The sequence below is a fragment of the Pseudorasbora parva genome, chromosome 16, assembly GCF_024679245.1.
Source record: "Pseudorasbora parva isolate DD20220531a chromosome 16, ASM2467924v1, whole genome shotgun sequence".
Classification (NCBI taxonomy): domain Eukaryota; kingdom Metazoa; phylum Chordata; class Actinopteri; order Cypriniformes; family Gobionidae; genus Pseudorasbora; species Pseudorasbora parva.
In genome coordinates, this window is record NC_090187.1 from 1,011,299 (window position 1) to 1,029,882 (window position 18,584).

At 39.5% G+C, this 18,584-nt stretch overlaps 1 protein-coding gene across 1 annotated transcript; it reads right to left on the reverse strand.

Annotated features, from left to right (window-relative positions):
* Positions 1–103: 103 nt before the first annotated feature.
* Positions 104–14,888, reverse strand: chrna3 (cholinergic receptor, nicotinic, alpha 3). The gene is made up of 6 exons (XM_067419260.1): positions 14,815–14,888; positions 13,348–13,487; positions 9,125–9,169; positions 6,352–6,461; positions 4,405–5,446; positions 104–658 (listed from the first exon to the last, which is right to left on the reverse strand). Exons 1-6 carry the CDS (start codon positions 14,873–14,875, stop codon positions 530–532), a joined length of 1,527 nt encoding a protein of 508 aa, XP_067275361.1. The 5' UTR covers positions 14,876–14,888; the 3' UTR covers positions 104–529.
* Positions 14,889–18,584: the final 3,696 nt, after the last annotated feature.

Sequence of the window (18,584 nt, forward strand, 5' to 3'; positions counted from 1 at the left end):
TACAGTTTGTACAGTGTAAATCCATTACACTAATGGAAAATCCACATAATTCACAAAAACACAAGATATGTGTGTGTGTGTGTGTGTGTGTGTGTGTGTGTGTTTATATTAACACGCAATCACAAGGTAATCTAAGTCAATGGAGGCCAGAATGGCGTTGATGAACACGCTAAAAAGCAATTATGCGTGTTGATAGCACGCCAAAATGGCATACAAATTGGCGTATTATAAATTTTTGGGTGAATTATTCTTTTAAGACACTGAATACTCCAACATTTCCATAAGCACTCGCCAAATATTGAGTCCAGACTTTTTATCCGTGTATAAGGACACAGGGTTGCATGGCTTTGATGAGAATGTGAATGGACACCGGAGGAGAGTGAGCCGTTGGGTGCGTGGAAACTTTCCCGATGATGTAGATCCAGTTTAACCCTTAAGTCTTTTCATTGAACAAAACATGGGATCAATACGTAAAAATTTGCTAAAATTAGATTGTGGCTATCCAAATGCTGGTCTTGAAGGGTTAGGGTCACATGTCCTCAGCCAACAGCAGCGGCTGCAGGAAGAGGCCGGCCGTTCCCAGAATGCACACCAGGACAAACACCCACAGGAAGATCCTATCAATCACCATCGCTACATACTTCCAGTCATCCTGGACCTTTGAAGACAAGAGTCGGAAGCAAGACATTAAACTCTATATCTCACATTAGAAAAACCTAAAGCACACAATCTCCTCCATGCCTTCTGTCGTCTCAGTGACATTTTATCAGGTAAAAGACCTTTAGTGTGAATGTCCTTCAGCTCATGCGTCACGTGTCAGATCTGACCTGATACGCTGTATAACTTTTATACTGGGAGCGTTTACATGCACACCAGTAGCTGATAACTCAAAAAAATCAGCTTATTGAAATAATCAGTAAACTGACAACGCAAGTAAACCGCGTTTACATGACTTTATTAATAAACCGGTTATTTCCTTGTAGTGATGTCAAAAATAATAATGTCCGTATCTGACTTTAGTTTGTCTAATGTTTCGTCAGTTGTGATGTTAATAAAGCGCCCACCGTGGGGATCGCTAGAAGGCTTTCAGGAGTACCGATGCGTATCAATATACTGGGGCTTGCAGCGAGTCAGCGGGAGATTTACGGCTCATATTATCCCTCATGCAGCGTCTGACTGAACCTCTTCTACTTCTGAATGAGATGAGAACACATCTTTAGAGAGTCTGAGTTTGTGAAATATGTCCTTATTTCATGCAAAATGCTCGCTCTGTCTGGATGCGTTTAAATGTGTTAAAAAGTTTGCGTTTTTGTCACCGATCACACATGAGCACTTCAATAAGCCGACGGAAGGCAGGTTAATGGGTTTACATGCAGCACGAAATCAGGCTAAGAGGAAGAAAACGACCTGTGTCGAGCGGTTTATGTTCATGACCTTACTCAGATAAAAGAAAACGGGTTACCGCGGTTACATGACCATGATCATTGTCGGATTATTAGGCATTATCAGATTAAGAACGTGCATGTAAACACACACACTGTTAGTAATATTTCAGCCAGACTGAAGTTTACTTAATTATCCAGATATCATTTATTAGAAAAATCATGAGTATAAAATATGAGAGGTTTATTTGGTCATCTCTCAATCATCATTGCATTGCATTATATCTTTTAAAATTACAGAGCTCTGATCATAAAACTATTTAAATATCATCTTACTAAGATTATTGGCAGATATTGATAAGTATATGCACCAATTGTGCAAGTTTTCCCACTTAAAAAGATGAGAGAGCCCTGTAAATTTCTCATCATAGGAACACTTCAACTATAGTTGAACGTTTAAAAATCAGACAATGTGATTTTCTGGATTTCTTGTTCTCATTCTGTCTCATATATGAGACAGAATGAGAACAAGAAATCCAGAAAATCACATTGTCTGATTTTTAAAGGGGCGGTAAAACACGATATTACTTTTCTAACTTTAGCTAGTGTTTAATGTTGCTGTGCATAAACAACATCTGTAAAGTTACAACGTTCAAATTTTGAAGCAAAGGGAGATATTTGCTTTTAAAGAAATCAATTTCTATGGACTACAGCAAACGGCCGGTAGGAACTACAGACATTCGCTGACATCAGCAGCTCCAAAATTTACATAAACCCCTCCTCCTGTGGAGAAGAGTAGGCTGGAGTACGCTAGGCAGTTAGCGAATCACAACACAGCTGGGTCAGCTAACCAATCTGAACCCATTGTGTATTTTTGAGGGACCGGCTTTATAGAGCCCAGAAACCATCAGACCGTTTTTACAAGGAAACACAGAGCAGAGTACAATAACAGTAAAGTGTGTGAAAAATAATGTATTTTTTTAAAAACGAAGCATGAACACGTTACAATGCAGCCCGCAAACACAATCCAGCCTTCGAAAGAATGTGTTTTACCACCCCTCTAAAGAATTTATTTGCAAATTATGGTGGAAAATAAGTATTTGGTCAATAACAAAAGTTCATCTCAATACTTGGTTATATACCCTTTGTTGGCAATGACAGAAGTTAAAAGTCTCCACAAGGTTTTTCCACACTGTTGCTGGTAGTTTGGCCCATTCCTCCCTCAGATCTCCTCTAGAGCACTGATGTTACATGGCTCCATTCATTCTTTCCTTTGCACGGATCAGTCGTCCTGCTCCCTTTGCAGAAAACCAGCCCAAAGCATGATGCCCCCCCCCCATTCTTCACAGTAGGTATGGTGACACTCAGCATTCTTTCTCCTCCAAACACGACAAGTTGAGTCTTTACCAAAAAGTTCTAGTTTGGTTTCATTTGACCATATGACATTCTCCCAATCTTCTTTTGGATCATCCAAATGCTCCCTAGCAAACTTCAGACAGGCCCGGACATGTACTGGCTTAAGCAGGGGGACATGTCTGGCACTGCAGGATTTGAGTCCCTGGAGCCGTAGTGTGTTACTGATGGTAGCCTTTGTTACTTTGGTTGCAGCTCTCTCCAGGTCTCTCTCCCAGCTCTCTGGTGCAGGTCTACAATTTTGTTTCTTGTGTCGTTTGACAGCTCTTTGGTCTTGGCCATAGTGGAGTTTAGGGTCTGACTGTTTGAGGTTGTGGACAGGCGTCTGATAACGAGTTCAAACAGGTGCCATTAATACAGGTAACGAGACAGTGGAGCCTCTTAAAGAAGAAGTTACAGGTCTGTGAGAGCCAGAAATCTTAGGTGACCAAATAATTATTTTCCACCATAATTTGCAAATAAATTCTTTAAAAATCAGACAATGTGATTTTCTGGATTATTATCTTATTCTGTCTCTCATAGTTGAAGTGTACCTATGATGAAAATAACAGGCCTCTCCCATCTTTTTAAGGGGGAGAACTTGCACAGTTGGTGGCTGACTAAATACATTATTGCCCCACTGCATATGAGCCAAAAACTCCTGATGCACCTCATATAATGCAAAACACATTTGAATAAATATTAGGGCCGGGACTTGATTAAAAAAATTAATCTAATTAATTAGAGGCTTTGTAATTAATTAATCTAAATGAATCGCATTTTAATTGCATATAAATATTTGACCTGAGAACAATGAGAAGTCATTTTTCACATGGATTTTTAGTATACCATTGAATAATGACTGAATACATAAGCTTAATCAACAAAATATTGCTTATTTATTTCAGTCCAGCAGACCAGAGCAATGTTTGCCATTAAGTGTAGCAAAAGCATATTTGTGATATTTGAGGCTCGATGTGCTGCGGTGACACGCAAACTCCTTGTTGTATAGCTTGCACACAACCGTGCTCTTGTCGACGCTTCCATCCTTTCGTTTTTTAAAACAAACTTTCCCATCCACGGGGCCGAGCAAAGCGGTCTCATCAGCTTCTTCGTAAATGTTCACTATGGTTTGTTGTTGTGGTGACCGTCGTGACTTCGGAGTGCTAGTTGGTGTTCCAGTATAATCGGTCCGTCGAAACGCATTCATTGAAAAACGTTCCGCGATGCAAAAATACGTGCGGTTAAAATAATTTATTTTTTGCGTAATTATTATTAATTAACACGTTAAAGTCCCGTAATTAATTAATCTTAATTAACGGGTCAAAGTCCCTGCCCTAATATATATATATATATATATATATATATATATATATATATATATATATATATATATATATATATATATATATATATATATATATATATATTGCCTATAAGCTCAATAAACTCCCATTAAAAAATCTGATTTAATATTTTCAACAATTAAATATTGCAACTTCCATGGAATGCATTAACATTAGACCTTTAATGCAATATAATGCATTAATGCACAAATGTCATATGACACCTCGCTTGGCTAAATGTTCTTCTAAATGTTTGGTCTTCAGCACTACACCAGTTCTCTTACCTCCTTGGCCTCATTCTGTAGCCTCATGTTTTCTGCGATGTATTTTACGCTCTCAATGGCTTCTCTGACCTGTGGCGAGAGAGCCGACATGCACAGAAACCCATCAGAGGACTCGGAGCTGGAGCAGGGACTGGCTCCTCTTCCTCCGTCTTCTCCCGCTTCGGTGCCGTGTTGGTTCCAGCATGTGCATCGGCCTTCTCTGCACAGAAAGCCGGACGCCATCTTGGACGCCTCGGCCAGGTTGTTGAGCTCAGTTGTGCACAGAAGGAGATGAGGATGATGTGATACAGCAGATGGAGCGTGAAGAGCGCACGGTTTCGTGGGTCTTTCCGGATCTCTCTCGGGCCGCGTCATGAACATGACCCGCGGAAGCAAACTGAGAAAGACCCGCCGCACCCAATTCGGCATGGTGTGCGTCTTCGGAGTGCGGTAATGCACATTGAGCACAAAAACCGTGATCACGATGGAGAGCGTGACGAATATCATGGTGAAAAGAAGGTACTCTCCGATTAAAGGGATGACTAGAGATGTGGATGGGATGGTTTCCGTGATGACCAGGAGGAAAACCGTGAGCGAAAGGAGGACGGAAATGCACAGCGTAACTTTCTCGCCACAGTCGGAGGGAAGATAGAAGACCAGAACCGTCAGGAAGGAGATGAGCAAACAGGGAATGATCATATTGATGGTGTAGAACAGCGGAAGGCGCCGGATATAGAGAGAATACGTGATGTCCGTGTAAATCTCCTCGCAGCAGTTGTACTTAATGTCGTGCTTGTATCCGGGAGCGTCGATAATCGTCCACTCGCCGCTTTCCCAGAAATCGTTCAGGTTGATGGTGGAGCCGATCAGCACCAGGTCGATCTTGGCCTTGTCGTAGGTCCACGAGCCGAACTTCATGGTGCAGTTTTGGTAGTCGAATGGGAAGTACGTGACGTCGATCTTGCAGGAGCTCTTGAAGATGGCCGGTGGGATCCAGGTCACGTCTCCATTGTAGCGCAGAAGAGCTTTCGTTTTATCGTCCACCTGGAAATCTCCGACTGCACTGTGGTTTGAAAACAGACAGAGGTGGACAAATACACTTTACTTGAGTTTAAACTTCATTACTTGAGTAAAAGTAACAGTACTGCTGGATAAATATTACTCTGTTCCGAGTGAAAGCTGTAAAAACAGATTTTTACTCAAGTAAAAGTACAGAAGTATTCATTTTTAAAGTATCAAAAGTACATTTCCTCCTTTATGTCGCCGCATTATTGTATTATAGTCGTATAAATGCACATTATGCCATCATGGTTTAAGCCAGTCAGTGACGCTCCATCTGACACACTAGCAGACGACTAACTTAAACTCATTTAAATACTTGTAGAAAAGTTACAAAGCTGCTGTCACTTTAAGGCCGAATGCACGGATCCAATACACTGACACACATCTGATATTCTCACACTGTTCACCTTCACTGAAGACAGAATCAACTTTGTTTATGTGAATCCTCCACTAAATGAGCATTTGGACATCCGTCTTCTTCCATTTTGCTCTAAACTATAAATCAGTGTTTAATAAATGCTGTGAAATCATTGAACTTCACGAGACTCTACAAGAGTGATTCCTGAAAGGCTTTCTGCAAAAACCCAAACACCTTTAAAAGAAGAAAAAAATCATCATTGGCTTTCAAAGCTGCGACAGAAACGACTTTCCACTTCGAGGACCTTGATAGAAATGTAGTGGAGTAAAGAGGACGATATTTGTCTTTCAGATGGAGTGAAGTTAAAGTCAGAAGATTACAGAAAGAATAATACTCCAGTAAAGCACAGAGACTCAAACAGTGAACTTCAGTACAGGACTCGAGTAAATGAGCTGAGGGACTGTCCAGCTCTGGAAACAGAAACAGATCTTGAAGGACTGGAATTGGTAATACTGCAGCGAGGAGCATACCGGAACCGGCAGACTTACTTGTTGTACAACACAATATCCGGCTTCCAGATATTTTTGGAGGGCACACGGATAAACTCGACTCCTCCGAAATCCTTGGGATTCCACCTGAGCTTATAATCATTCCAAACCTATAAAAATTCGAAATAGTTCAGAGAGTTTGTAAGCACACAATATGAATGATGTTTGATGTTCTCTCAAAGATATGAACAAACGTTCATCCAGTAAGGTTTGTTCAGAGATGTCTGGTATTTAATGCTGTTCTTAAAACATTAGCACAAAAGCATTGTGTGTACATCATTCATGGAAGGTGTTTTCCTTTATTGGATGTTTGTCTAATGTTACTTCTTGTTTCAGAAAACATTCAAAAGTAACATTTGAAGAATGATGATTTGGAATGTTTCCTCAACATTCAAGTTACCAAGAAAAAACATTTAGAAAACTGGACATTTTGAACATTTTGGGAACATTAGAGGTACTCTATATTGCCAAAAGTGTTACACACACATGAGCTCCCCATTGTTAACCCGTGGGGTTTAATCTGGAGTCGGCCCACCCTCTCTAACAGCTCCAGCTCTTCTGGGAAGGCTTTCCTCAAGGTTTAGGAGTGTGTTTATGGGGATTTTTGCCCATTCTTCTAGAAGCTCATTTGTGAGGTCAGGCACTGATGTTGGACGAGAAGGCCTGGCTCTCAGTCTCCGCTCTAATTCATCCCAAAGCTGTTCTATCGGGTTGAGCTCAGGACTCTGTGGAGGCCAGTCCAGTTCCTCCACACCAAACTCCTCATCCATGTCTTTATGGAGCGACGCTTTGTGCACTGGAGCGCAGTCATGCTGGGACAGGAAGGGGCTGTCCACAAACTGATCCCACAAAGTCGGGAGCATGAAATTGTCCAAAATGTCTTGGTATATGATAATCCCCCCTCCACCAAACTTTACACTTGGCACAATGCAGTCAGGCGAGTCCCGTTCTCCTGGCGACGGCCAAACCCAGACTCGTCCATGGGATTGTCAGACTGAAGCGTGATTGGTCGCTCAGAGAACACGTCTCACTGCTCTAGAGTCCAGTGGCGGCTGCTTTACTCCACTGCATCCCACGCTTTGCATTGCTCTTGGTGATATAAGGCTTGGATGAGCTGCTCGGCCTTGGAAACCCATTCCATGAAGCTCTCTCTGCTGTTCTTGAGCTCATCTGAAGGCCACAGAAGTCTGGAGGTCTGGAGCTGTTGACTCTGCAGAAAGTTGGAGACTTCTGTGCACTGTGACCCTCAGCATGCGCTGACCCCGCTCTGGGATTTAACACTTTGTGGTTGTCCCCAATGATTCCCCTTGAGTTCACTGAGCTCCTGAGAGCGACCCATTCTTTCACTAATGTGTGTAGAAGCGTCTGCAGGCAGAGAGCTGGAGTTATACACCTGTGGCCATGAAGAGACTGAACACCTGAACTCAGGGATCTGGAGGGGCGGCACAATACTTTTGGCAATATAGTGTATTTGCATCAGGCTTGTGCATAATGCTGATTTACATTCTGTATTCCAAAATCACTGTAGATGTTCAAGAAGATGTTTGGTTGGTTGGTGTTTTAACGCCAGCTTACTTGGCTATGTTCATGGTGAGGAACAAGTTGAAATAGTATAAAAGATTAGTTTAAAAACCTGTATAAATGTTTAAATAATTTTTATATTTTAAAGCATGCATTGTAAATTTCTTCCCAAGTGTTTGCTGAGTAAAAGTTTACCAAGCACATTTTGTTCAAGGCTACTTGAGTCTGGCATGAGGAACACAGCGGTGGATCTTTTAATATTAAGGCATTAAGAGTGTTTCAGAAATATGGCTATAAGCCATGCTCTCATTTGCTTTCCTGCAGGCGGTGTCAGAACAAGAGCAAAACTCAGAGGACATGCAGCCGATATATATATATATATAATATATCTGACGCGGCCAATAGATGCAGAGTTATTTCTATTGTCCAGGTCAGTTGTTTAAATATTTTGTATGTATTTCCACACAGGTGAATTAATTATGTATTACATTTGATTAGTTTGAGCATCCAAATGTTAATGACCAGCGCGATTAACTTAATTTGATTTGATTAGGCCATCTTTGCTGTATTCGTCTATTCTTGGACGGAGTTTTTAAAAAATCCTCTTCACATAATCCCTCTCTAAACAAATGATGAGATGCACTTCCTTCATTTCTGGCAATCTGAAGCTGTCTTGTTTAAGTAGACCATTCCCAGTCTTCATTTAATTAAAAATATTAGACATCTGGGGATAAACTGAGACCACAATCCTGTCATCCTCATGGCCTGGAGAAGCACATAACCCGATGTTTACTTATAATGTTCTCTTCACGTGGCGCACTGTAAATGTAAACCGCTAACAACAGTTCATTACACTTCTGACAGACAAATTCTTATAAAGAAACAAAAGCAGTAATAATGAGTTTACAATGAACTAATACACAGTAATATTCAAACCAAGGCAACATAATTGTTTTCTGCAAGTCCAACTGCAAGTTTAAGTAAAGCTGGAGCTTGTGGATTGAGGTCATTAGGCACCTTTAGTATGGTTTTTACCATGTTTTATCAATTAAAAGGTTTGTACGTGATTCATGTTTAACATGTACAAACATTCACAGCTCATCCAGATTTGCATCTGTTTTCCACTGGGAATTATTAAAACCAATCATTTTAAACAGTGACTGCACAGATAGCGAATGAAACGGTGTTCAGTTATCTAAATGAATCAATGACCTTTCAATCGATGATGAGCATGAATAATGCATGAGCTTACATGTCGCAGCCAAAGATTGGTCTCCATAATCTGGTTCACCTCATCCTGTGAAAAAAGGAACAGAGCGTCTCAGACAAATCCCCTGCGGGAATCCAACACGGCTCCAGATTAATATTTTACATCTTAAAGAAGAAACAGGCTGTCATAAGCGATCATTCTCCAGCCGTCAGTCTGAGCGGCTCGTCTCGCAGATGGGCTGAGCTCGGAGAACCACCTGAGTCCCTTCGCCCGAAGGCCTAGCCATCACAGTTCATCATTTTAAGTGTTATTTCTAGAGGACTTTTTAATGCTCAAATACACCGATCAGGCATAACATTATGACCGGTGACTAACACTGATGATCTCTTGATCACGGCTCCTGTTAGTGGGTGGGATATATTAGGCAGCAAGTGAACATTGTGTCCTCAGAGTTGATGTGTGTGAAGCAGGAGAAATGGGCAAGCGTAAGGATTTGAGCGAGTTTGGCCAGATTGTGACGGCTAGACGACTGGGTCAGAGCATCTCCAAAACTGCAGCTCTTGTGGGCTGTTCCCGGTCTGCAGTGGTCAGTATCTATCAAAAGTGCTCCAAGGAAGGACTAGTGGAGAACCGGCCACAGGGTCATGGGCGGCCAAGGCTCATTGATGACCGTGGGGAGCGAAGGCTGGCCCGTGGGGTCCGATCAAACAGACCAGCTACTGGAGCTCAAACTGCTCCAGAAGTTAATGCTGGTTCTGATAGAAAGCTGTCAGAATACACAGAGCAGCTCAGTTTGAGGCGTATGGACCAGTCAGGGTGACCTCTGACCTCTGACCCCGCCGAAAGCACCAACAGTGGCACGTGAGCATCAGAACTGGACCACGGAGCAATGGAAGAAGGTGGCCTGGTGGAGTCCATGCCTCCACGGGTCAGCAAAAGGGCCAACACAATATATTAAGAAGGTGCTCATAATGTTATGCTTGATCAGTGTAATCTGGACACACAATCGATAGCCATTTTCCATCCACCTGTTTTATAGCACATTTCGGGATATTGCATTAAAAAAAAAACACTGGATGGAAATGCCAAGATGTAAATAAATTGGATGGAAACACACTTACTGACTAAATCTCTCAAAGTGCAACAAAAAAACAAACACATGGAAACACGGATGCTTTATTCACAAATGTTTTATGCAATATTTCAGTTATGTTCACAAGTTAATCTCACAATTTTGGATGGAAACACAATAATGATTGGTTGAAACTTAATTTATGATCTGATCAGGGTGTGAAGCTCACGGCGGGGGAGCTCTTAAAGGGACAGGTCACCCAAAAATTTAATTCTGTCATCATTTACTCACCGTCATGTTGTTCCAAACCTGTATGAGATTCTTTGCTCTGCTAAACACAAAAGAAGATATTTGGAAGAATGTTCATAACCAAGCAGAGAAAAAAAAAATACTATGGTAGTCAATGGTTGTTCTCTCTGAACATTCTTCCAAATATCCTCTTTGTCTTCAGCAGAACAAAGAAGCTCATACAGGTTTGGAACAACATAAGGGAGAGTAAATGATGACAGAATTTCATTTTTGGGTGACCTGTCCCTTTAAGAGCTCCCGCGCCTCACAGAAACCTTTTCACCAAGCCACAGCCAATGAAGCTCAAGCAAATGCACTTGCTCTGAAGGCGGCTGCTTATATGGAGAAAAAACCTAACCCTAAATAAATTCTAACAAAAGGGTTTTCAGCTGTTTTTTTTTTTTTTTTTGTATTAGGAAGGACACACTGAAATCAAAATTGAATTTGTTTAGCTTTTAGTGTGACTGTGTTAGCCGTACGCTATGAATAAGCTGCTGTGTTCCAAAACAACGGCAAAATTTGCATTTAGGAGATATAAGCTTTCAAAATTCTCACTTCCGCTAAAACGAATCTCAGATTTTGATGACATCATCACAGACTTCACCTTCTCGTCAAATCTTCTTCTGTCCAATCAAATGCCCTCTAGACTCTAAAGCCCCGCCCCCTACGCTGCTGAAGCTGCGGCTGATTGGTCAGTTGTTAACACACATTTACTCATTTCTACATAAGGCACAGAGCACACTATATATGCGATAGGAAACGTTTCAGTGTAAATATGCTTTCATTTGTTGAAGAATGAAGTCTGTTTTCACGTTAGTTTCACGCACCGCAGCAGACACGCACACACACACACACACACACCAACGGCTGTGGTCTAAAGTTAGACTGCAGACACGAGAGCGCAGCGCGGATCATATGCGCGAGTCGGCGCTGACAACAAACATATCGACCCATTTTAATTCTGCACAGAATGCTGCATTTCAAAACGATGTGCAGGAGATTATGATGATAAACGGTTGGAGGAAACTGGCTTTACCAAACAGAAAGGTCCGCTCTAGTCAAACTGTATATTAACGAAACGCTATTGGCTGTTTCAAAAAAGGGGAGGAGCTGCTAACAGCTGGAGCCGTTTCAGCAGAAATTACGTCAACACATTGAATAATGCGACGTGTTTCAAAGCACTTCAGTCGGGCTTAAAGGGTTAGTTCAGCCAAAAGTGAATCTTCTGTCATTAACTCCTCTCCCTAATGTCGCTCCACACCCGTAAGACCTCCGTTCATCTTCACACACAGTTTAAGATATTTTATATTTAGTCCGAGAGCGTATGCAAGTGTATGCACACTATACTGTCCATGTCCAGAAAGGGAATAAAAACATCATCACAGTAGTCCATATGAGACATCAGTGGGTTAATTAGAGTCTCTTGAAGCATCCAAAATACATTTGGGTCCAAAAATAACAAACACATATTGATTCATGATTCGGTTCATGATGATGATGTTTCAGCTATTTTTTGCAGTATTATGTGTCCTTAATAACATACTAAATATTTACCAATGTTTGACAACTAGAAAGGCGTAAATTTCAAGATGGCGTCCAAGGTGGGCAGGAAGGCCTTAAAGTATCCTAACTCCTTCATTATTTGACCTAGCCAAGTAATCTTGGTGTCTGACCCCATGTTATCTGGGTTTATGAATCCATTGGACTTGTCTTAATTGCACTGACATAATTACATACTTATGGAATACATGTTTTTTTGGGAGATTAAGGTTTTTTCTTTGTTTGGGGTGAACCAGAGATGTAAATGATTTAGCCTGTTTCATGTAAGTCCAACTCAGTACGTGTTTTTGCATTCATACCCTTTTTTTCTGTTGCTAAAACACAGACTTGGCAGAAGCTTAAATTGCAGTTGTATAACTTTGATCTTAAACAATGTGTGAACCCTCTAAAATGGTTAACTACATGATGATTATGTCTCTATCAAAATATAACGATACCTGAAGACATTTTCTCTCTGTGCTTTCTTTGCCACAGCAAGTTTGTTTTTCTAAACACAGTTAAAGCAGCCAGGAAAAAATGTTTTAAAAGTAAAAAATTCAACCAAAGCAAACACTAATCACCATAATGGTGACTCTTCCCTTCAGCAAATCTACTTGTTAACAGCAGGTGTTCATCACTAATCGTCAATCACCACTCAATCATTTAATTATCTCATTAACTTTAACACTGCTTCAAAGTTATTTTTAACACACTTGAGTGTGGAGTTTGATGTGTAGTCAAACCGATATGAGAAATGAGAAATATGAAATGACTTAATGCACTATAAAAAAATATATGTTCAATAAGTTATGACAACATATGTTTTTACATTGTTTTAACTCATCAAAATAAGTTAAGAAATGTTAAACTTCTTTTTATTTGTTAAACAAGATGTAACTCATTTTTTAAAGTCAGTTTAACATTGTTGATTGTACTGCAAAAGATCAAAATGTGCCTTTTTTTTACAGTGTGGGAATTATACTTATTTTTTGCATAAATATGCTTGTAACCAATTGCCTTAATATATAATTGTACTTGTAATCACTTATCTATCATGCAGATGTGCTAATTCAAATATTATATGGCCAAAACATGTATCAGGCACTATTATTCCTGGTCTAAGAGAAATACGAATGAGTAATGGTCATTTTAAGGACCTGACAGCCGCCATTTTGAAAATGGGGACTTTCTTGGAGTCAAACTTTGGTAAACTTTTAGTATGTTTTTAAGTTCATCTGATACTACTGTAAACCACTGAGAAACCTTTTGTTAGAATTTTTTTTGGGGGTCAAACCATATTTGCAGCTGACTAATCCTCGACACATCGGAAATCATGTGAGATCTGTGAAAATCTGAACTCACTCACCACTTTGACCAGCTGTGACATGGACACCTCGAACTGAACCACAACTGGGTCCGACACGTTCTCCACTGGTCTGATGTGCTGGTTATAACCGGAGAAGATGCCGGAGAACAGCCTGTGCTCAGCATCGGAGCAGAAAACCCCTGAATCAGGACCAGAAATACACTCCATAACCTCAGGATCATAAACCACAGACTCGAGCATTACAGGAGCGCAGGCTGCCAAACACTGATGACCAACATTCATTTAGCAGACACTGACTTACAGACGAGCAATGGGACAAAGCGCCTCGTCTCGTCACACACACACACACACACACACACACACACACACACACACACACACACACACACACACACACACACACACACACACACCATCATATAACACTATAATCCTGATTACAGGCCAAGAAAACACATGCTCAACCCATATTATTATTATTTTACTATACCTTTATTAAACCAGGGAATACAATCACATTGAGATATTTCATTTACAAGTGAGCCCTGGCCAAGGTAGCAGCACACAAAAAACTAAATAAAAACCAACAAAGTGAAATTAAATACATATCATCATAGCTTTGAGATCAGACTGTTGAATATTTCTATTCAGCAAGGATGCGTTAAATTGACCAAAAACGTCAGCTTTCTATAAATTAAACAATCCTGAAAATTTATAAAAATCATTATCCGGGGCAGTCGCCAACTATACACTGTACGGGTCAAAATTATACATTTTTTCTTCATGCCAAAAATCATTAGGATATTAAGACCATGTTCCATGAAGACAGTTTGTTACTGTAAATATATCCTAAATGTATTATTAGTAGTGATATGCATTGCTGAGGACTTCATTTGGACAACTTTAAAGGAGATTTTCTCAATATTTAGATTTTTTGCACCCTCAGATTTCAGATTTTCAAACCACATATCAACGTACAGATTATTTATTGCTGATTTATTAATCACAATTTCCAAAAATCGACCCTAATGGTTTTGTGGTCCAGGGTCACATATTTACTGACATATTGCTTGAGACTTACTTATACAACAATTATAATTTAACTTTATTTGGAGCACTTCTTTATTGCACAATGCACGTTTTTTAATATCAAGCCTGACATGTTAATATCATTAGCTATTAGTAAGGATAGTTTGATCATTGTACAACATTAGACTTTAAATGTAAGATATGGCTATCTTTATTGTGCCTAAAACAATAGTGTGTGTTAGATGTGTTTAATGTCCGAGTCCGTGGAATATCGGGGCATGTTGTCACAGAGAGATTAACGTGTATTATAAAAAAAATCCAACATCCGATCTACACGAAACACAGTAAATATATAAATATAGCCTATGCAAAATCGTTTATTTTATCTGTATATGTGTCTCATGTGCACTCGTGAAAATAACACTTGAGCATATTAATATTTCACAACAAGTAGCCGAAGGTTCGGATCTGACTCACCCGACAGAAGAGAAAGCAGAGAGAAGCAGGAGTGGAGGATGAGGAGAGGTCTGGCTTTCATCGTAGAGTCCGGAGAAGTGATGTTCATCCGAGAGGATACAGAGAGAGAGAGAGAGAGAGAGAGAGAGAGAGAGAGAGAGAGAGAGAGAGAGAGAGAGAGAGAGAGAGAGAGAGCGCAGCTGCCACTCTTCGAGTCCTTTCTTGATTATATGCACCAGTAATTTACATACTAGAATAAATGCATGTTTATTAAAATTCCTTTAACTTGATAATGCATTTTAAAATAGAAGACGTTCCTCTTTCAGACGAGCACAATCAGAGTTATAATAATAAATGCCCTGGCTCGTACAAGCTTTAAAATGGCAGTGAAAGGTAGTCCAAAATTTAAAGCCCATAAAAGTTCATCTGTCCATCATAAAAGTTCATCCATCCATCATAAAAGAGCATCATAAAAGTTCATCTATCCATCATAAAAGAGCATCATAAAAGTTCATCCATCCATCATAAAAGTTCATCCATCCATCATAAAAGTGCATCTATCCATCATAAAAGTGCATCTATCCATCATAAAAGTGCATCTATCATCATAAAAGTGCATCTGTCCATCATAAAAGTGCATCTATCCATCATAAAAGTGCATCTATCATCATAAAAGTGCATCTATCCATCATAAAAGTTCATCCATCCATCATAAAAGTGCATCTATCCATCATAAAAGTGCATCTATCCATCATAAAAGTGCATCTGTCCATCATAAAAGTGCATCTATCCATCATAAAAGTGCATCTATCATCATAAAAGTGCATCTATCATCATAAAAGTTCATCCATCCATCATAAAAGTTCATCCATCCATCATAAAAGTGCATCTATCCATCATAAAAGTGCATCTATCCATCATAAAAGTGCATCTATCATCATAAAAGTGCATCTATCCATCATAAAAGTGCATCTATCCATCATAAAAGTGCATCTATCCATTATAAAAGTGCATCTGTCCATCATAAAAGTTCATCCATCCATCATAAAAGTTCATCCATCCATCATAAAAGTGCATCTATCCATCATAAAAGTTCATCCATCCATCATAAAAGTTCATCCATCCATCATAAAAGTGCATCTATCCATCATAAAAGTTCATCCATCCATCATAAAAGTTCATCCATCCATCATAAAAGTGCATCTATCCATCATAAAAGTTCATCCATCCATCATAAAAGTTCATCCATCCATCATAAAAGTGCATCTATCCATCATAAAAGTTCATCCATCCATCATAAAAGTTCATCCATCCATCATAAAAGTTCATCCATCCATCATAAAAGTGCACCTGTCCATCATAAAAGAGCATCATAAAAGTTCATCCATCCATCATAAAAGAGCATCTATCCATCATAAAAGAGCATCTATCCATCATAAAAGTGCATCTATCCATCATAAAAGAGCATCTATCCATCATAAAAGAGCATCTATCCATCATAAAAGTGCATCTATCCATCATAAAAGAGCATCTATCCATCATAAAAGAGCATCTATCCATCATAAAAGTGCATCTGTCCATCATAAAAGTGCATCTATCCATCATAAAAGTGCATCTATCCATCATAAAAGTGCATCTGTCCATCATAAAAGTGCATCTGTCCATCATAAAAGTTCATCCATCCATCATAAAAGTTCATCCATCCATCATAAAAGTGCATCTATCCATCATAAAAGTTCATCCATCCATCATAAAAGTTCATCCATCCATCATAAAAGTGCATCTATCCATCATAAAAGTTCATCCATCCATCATAAAAGTTCATCCATCCATCATAAAAGTTCATCCATCCATCATAAAAGTGCACCTGTCCATCATAAAAGAGCATCATAAAAGTTCATCCATCCATCATAAAAGTGCATCTATCCATCATAAAAGAGCATCTATCCATCATAAAAGAGCATCTATCCATCATAAAAGTGCATCTGTCCATCATAAAAGTGCATCTATCCATCATAAAAGTGCATCTATCCATCATAAAAGTGCATCTGTCCATCATAAAAGTGCATCTGTCCATCATAAAAGTTCATCCATCCATCATAAAAGTGCATCTATCCATCATAAAAGTGCATCTGTCCATCATAAAAGTTCATCCATCCATCATAAAAGTGCATCTATCCATCATAAAAGTTCATCCATCCATCATAAAAGTTCATCCATCCATCATAAAAGTGCATCTATCCATCATAAAAGTTCATCCATCCATCATAAAAGTTCATCCATCCATCATAAAAGTGCATCTATCCATCATAAAAGTTCATCCATCCATCATAAAAGTTCATCCATCCATCATAAAAGTGCATCTATCCATCATAAAAGTTCATCCATCCATCATAAAAGTGCATCTGTCCATCATAAAAGTGCATCTATCCATCATAAAAGTGCATCCATCCATCATAAAAGTTCATCCATCCATCATAAAAGTGCATCTATCCATCATAAAAGTGCATCCATCCATCATAAAAGTTCATCCATCCATCATAAAAGTGCATCCATCCATCATAAAAGTTCATCCATCCATCATAAAAGTGCATCTGTCCATCATAAAAGTGCATCTATCCATCATAAAAGTGCATCTATCCATCATAAAAGTTCATCCATCCATCATAAAAGTTCATCCATCCATCATAAAAGTGCATCTATCCATCATAAAAGTTCATCCATCCATCATAAAAGTGCATCTGTCCATCATAAAAGTGCATCTATCCATCATAAAAGTGCTCCACACGGCTCCGGGGGTTAATAAAGACCTTCTGAAGTGAATTGATGCACTTGTGTAAGAAACATATCTGCAACACTTTGTATTAACTACAGCTTTCATTTTCAACTTACAGGAAAAGCATAACTGGCAGCTTTGCAGATGATGTTGGGTGTATTATAAGTTAAATAACGAAGGTGGTCCATTTTTTGGGCTTCAAATTTTGGGCTCCCATTCACTGCCATTATAAAGCTAGGAAGAGCAAGGACATGTATTAATATAACTCTGATTATGTCCGTCTGAAAGAAAAATGTCATACACACCTAGGATGACTTGAGGGAGAGGAAATTATGGAGTAATTTTTATTTTTGGGTGAACTATTCCTTTAATATTATTTGAGGAAGTCTTTATACCTCAGAGCAAAGTCCAACTGATAGCTCTATTTGTCCAACAGCTTCTGTTTTAAGTGGAGTAATGGCTCTAATCTAAGAGAAGATCATCTTGCAATCCATAGAGCAATAAACAGAGAAAGAAAACTGCTTCACACCGCTCCGCTCTCGTCTCAGTGTTAGTATGCGATGACCTCCAAATCAGAGTTATCCTAATGTTCCTTCCTGAGAACCAGCAGGATTGAGCCAGTGTGTGTGTGTGTGTGTGTGTGTGTGTGTGTGTGTGTGTGTGTGTGTGTGTGTGTGTGTGTGTGTGTGTGTGTGTGTGTGTGTGTGTGTGTGTGTGTGTGTGTGTGTGTGTGTGTGAGGGAGATATCCAGCAGGTGGCGCTGCACACTGTGAAGTTTCTGTCCACACCGTCCATCAGCTCAGCTCTAATACAGAAGATGAGAAGTAAAGCTCATCTGATAAAGCTTGTGTTCAGAACACACACACACACACACACTGACGAGACGACGAGGGTGAGATGATCCAACTAAAGCATCCACACACACATTTAAGAAGATGTTTTTATTTAAATATGGACATCAATAGTTGCAAATCTGATCAAACACCAGATAGTGATTCAAACCTTGAGTTGTAAG

Bases quoted from the DNA above. Each gene is read 5' to 3' on its own strand.
- chrna3 (XM_067419260.1), bottom strand. From the start codon at position 14,875: ATGAAAGCCAGACCTCTCCTCATCCTCCACTCCTGCTTCTCTCTGCTT. The intron at 5,447-6,351 runs GTAAGTCTGCCG...TTCAAACCACAG, and splicing joins GATATTGTGTTGTACAACAA to TGCAGTCGGAGATTTCCAGG. The intron at 659-4,404 runs GTAAGAGAACTG...TTGTCTTCAAAG, and splicing joins TACAGAATGAGGCCAAGGAG to GTCCAGGATGACTGGAAGTA.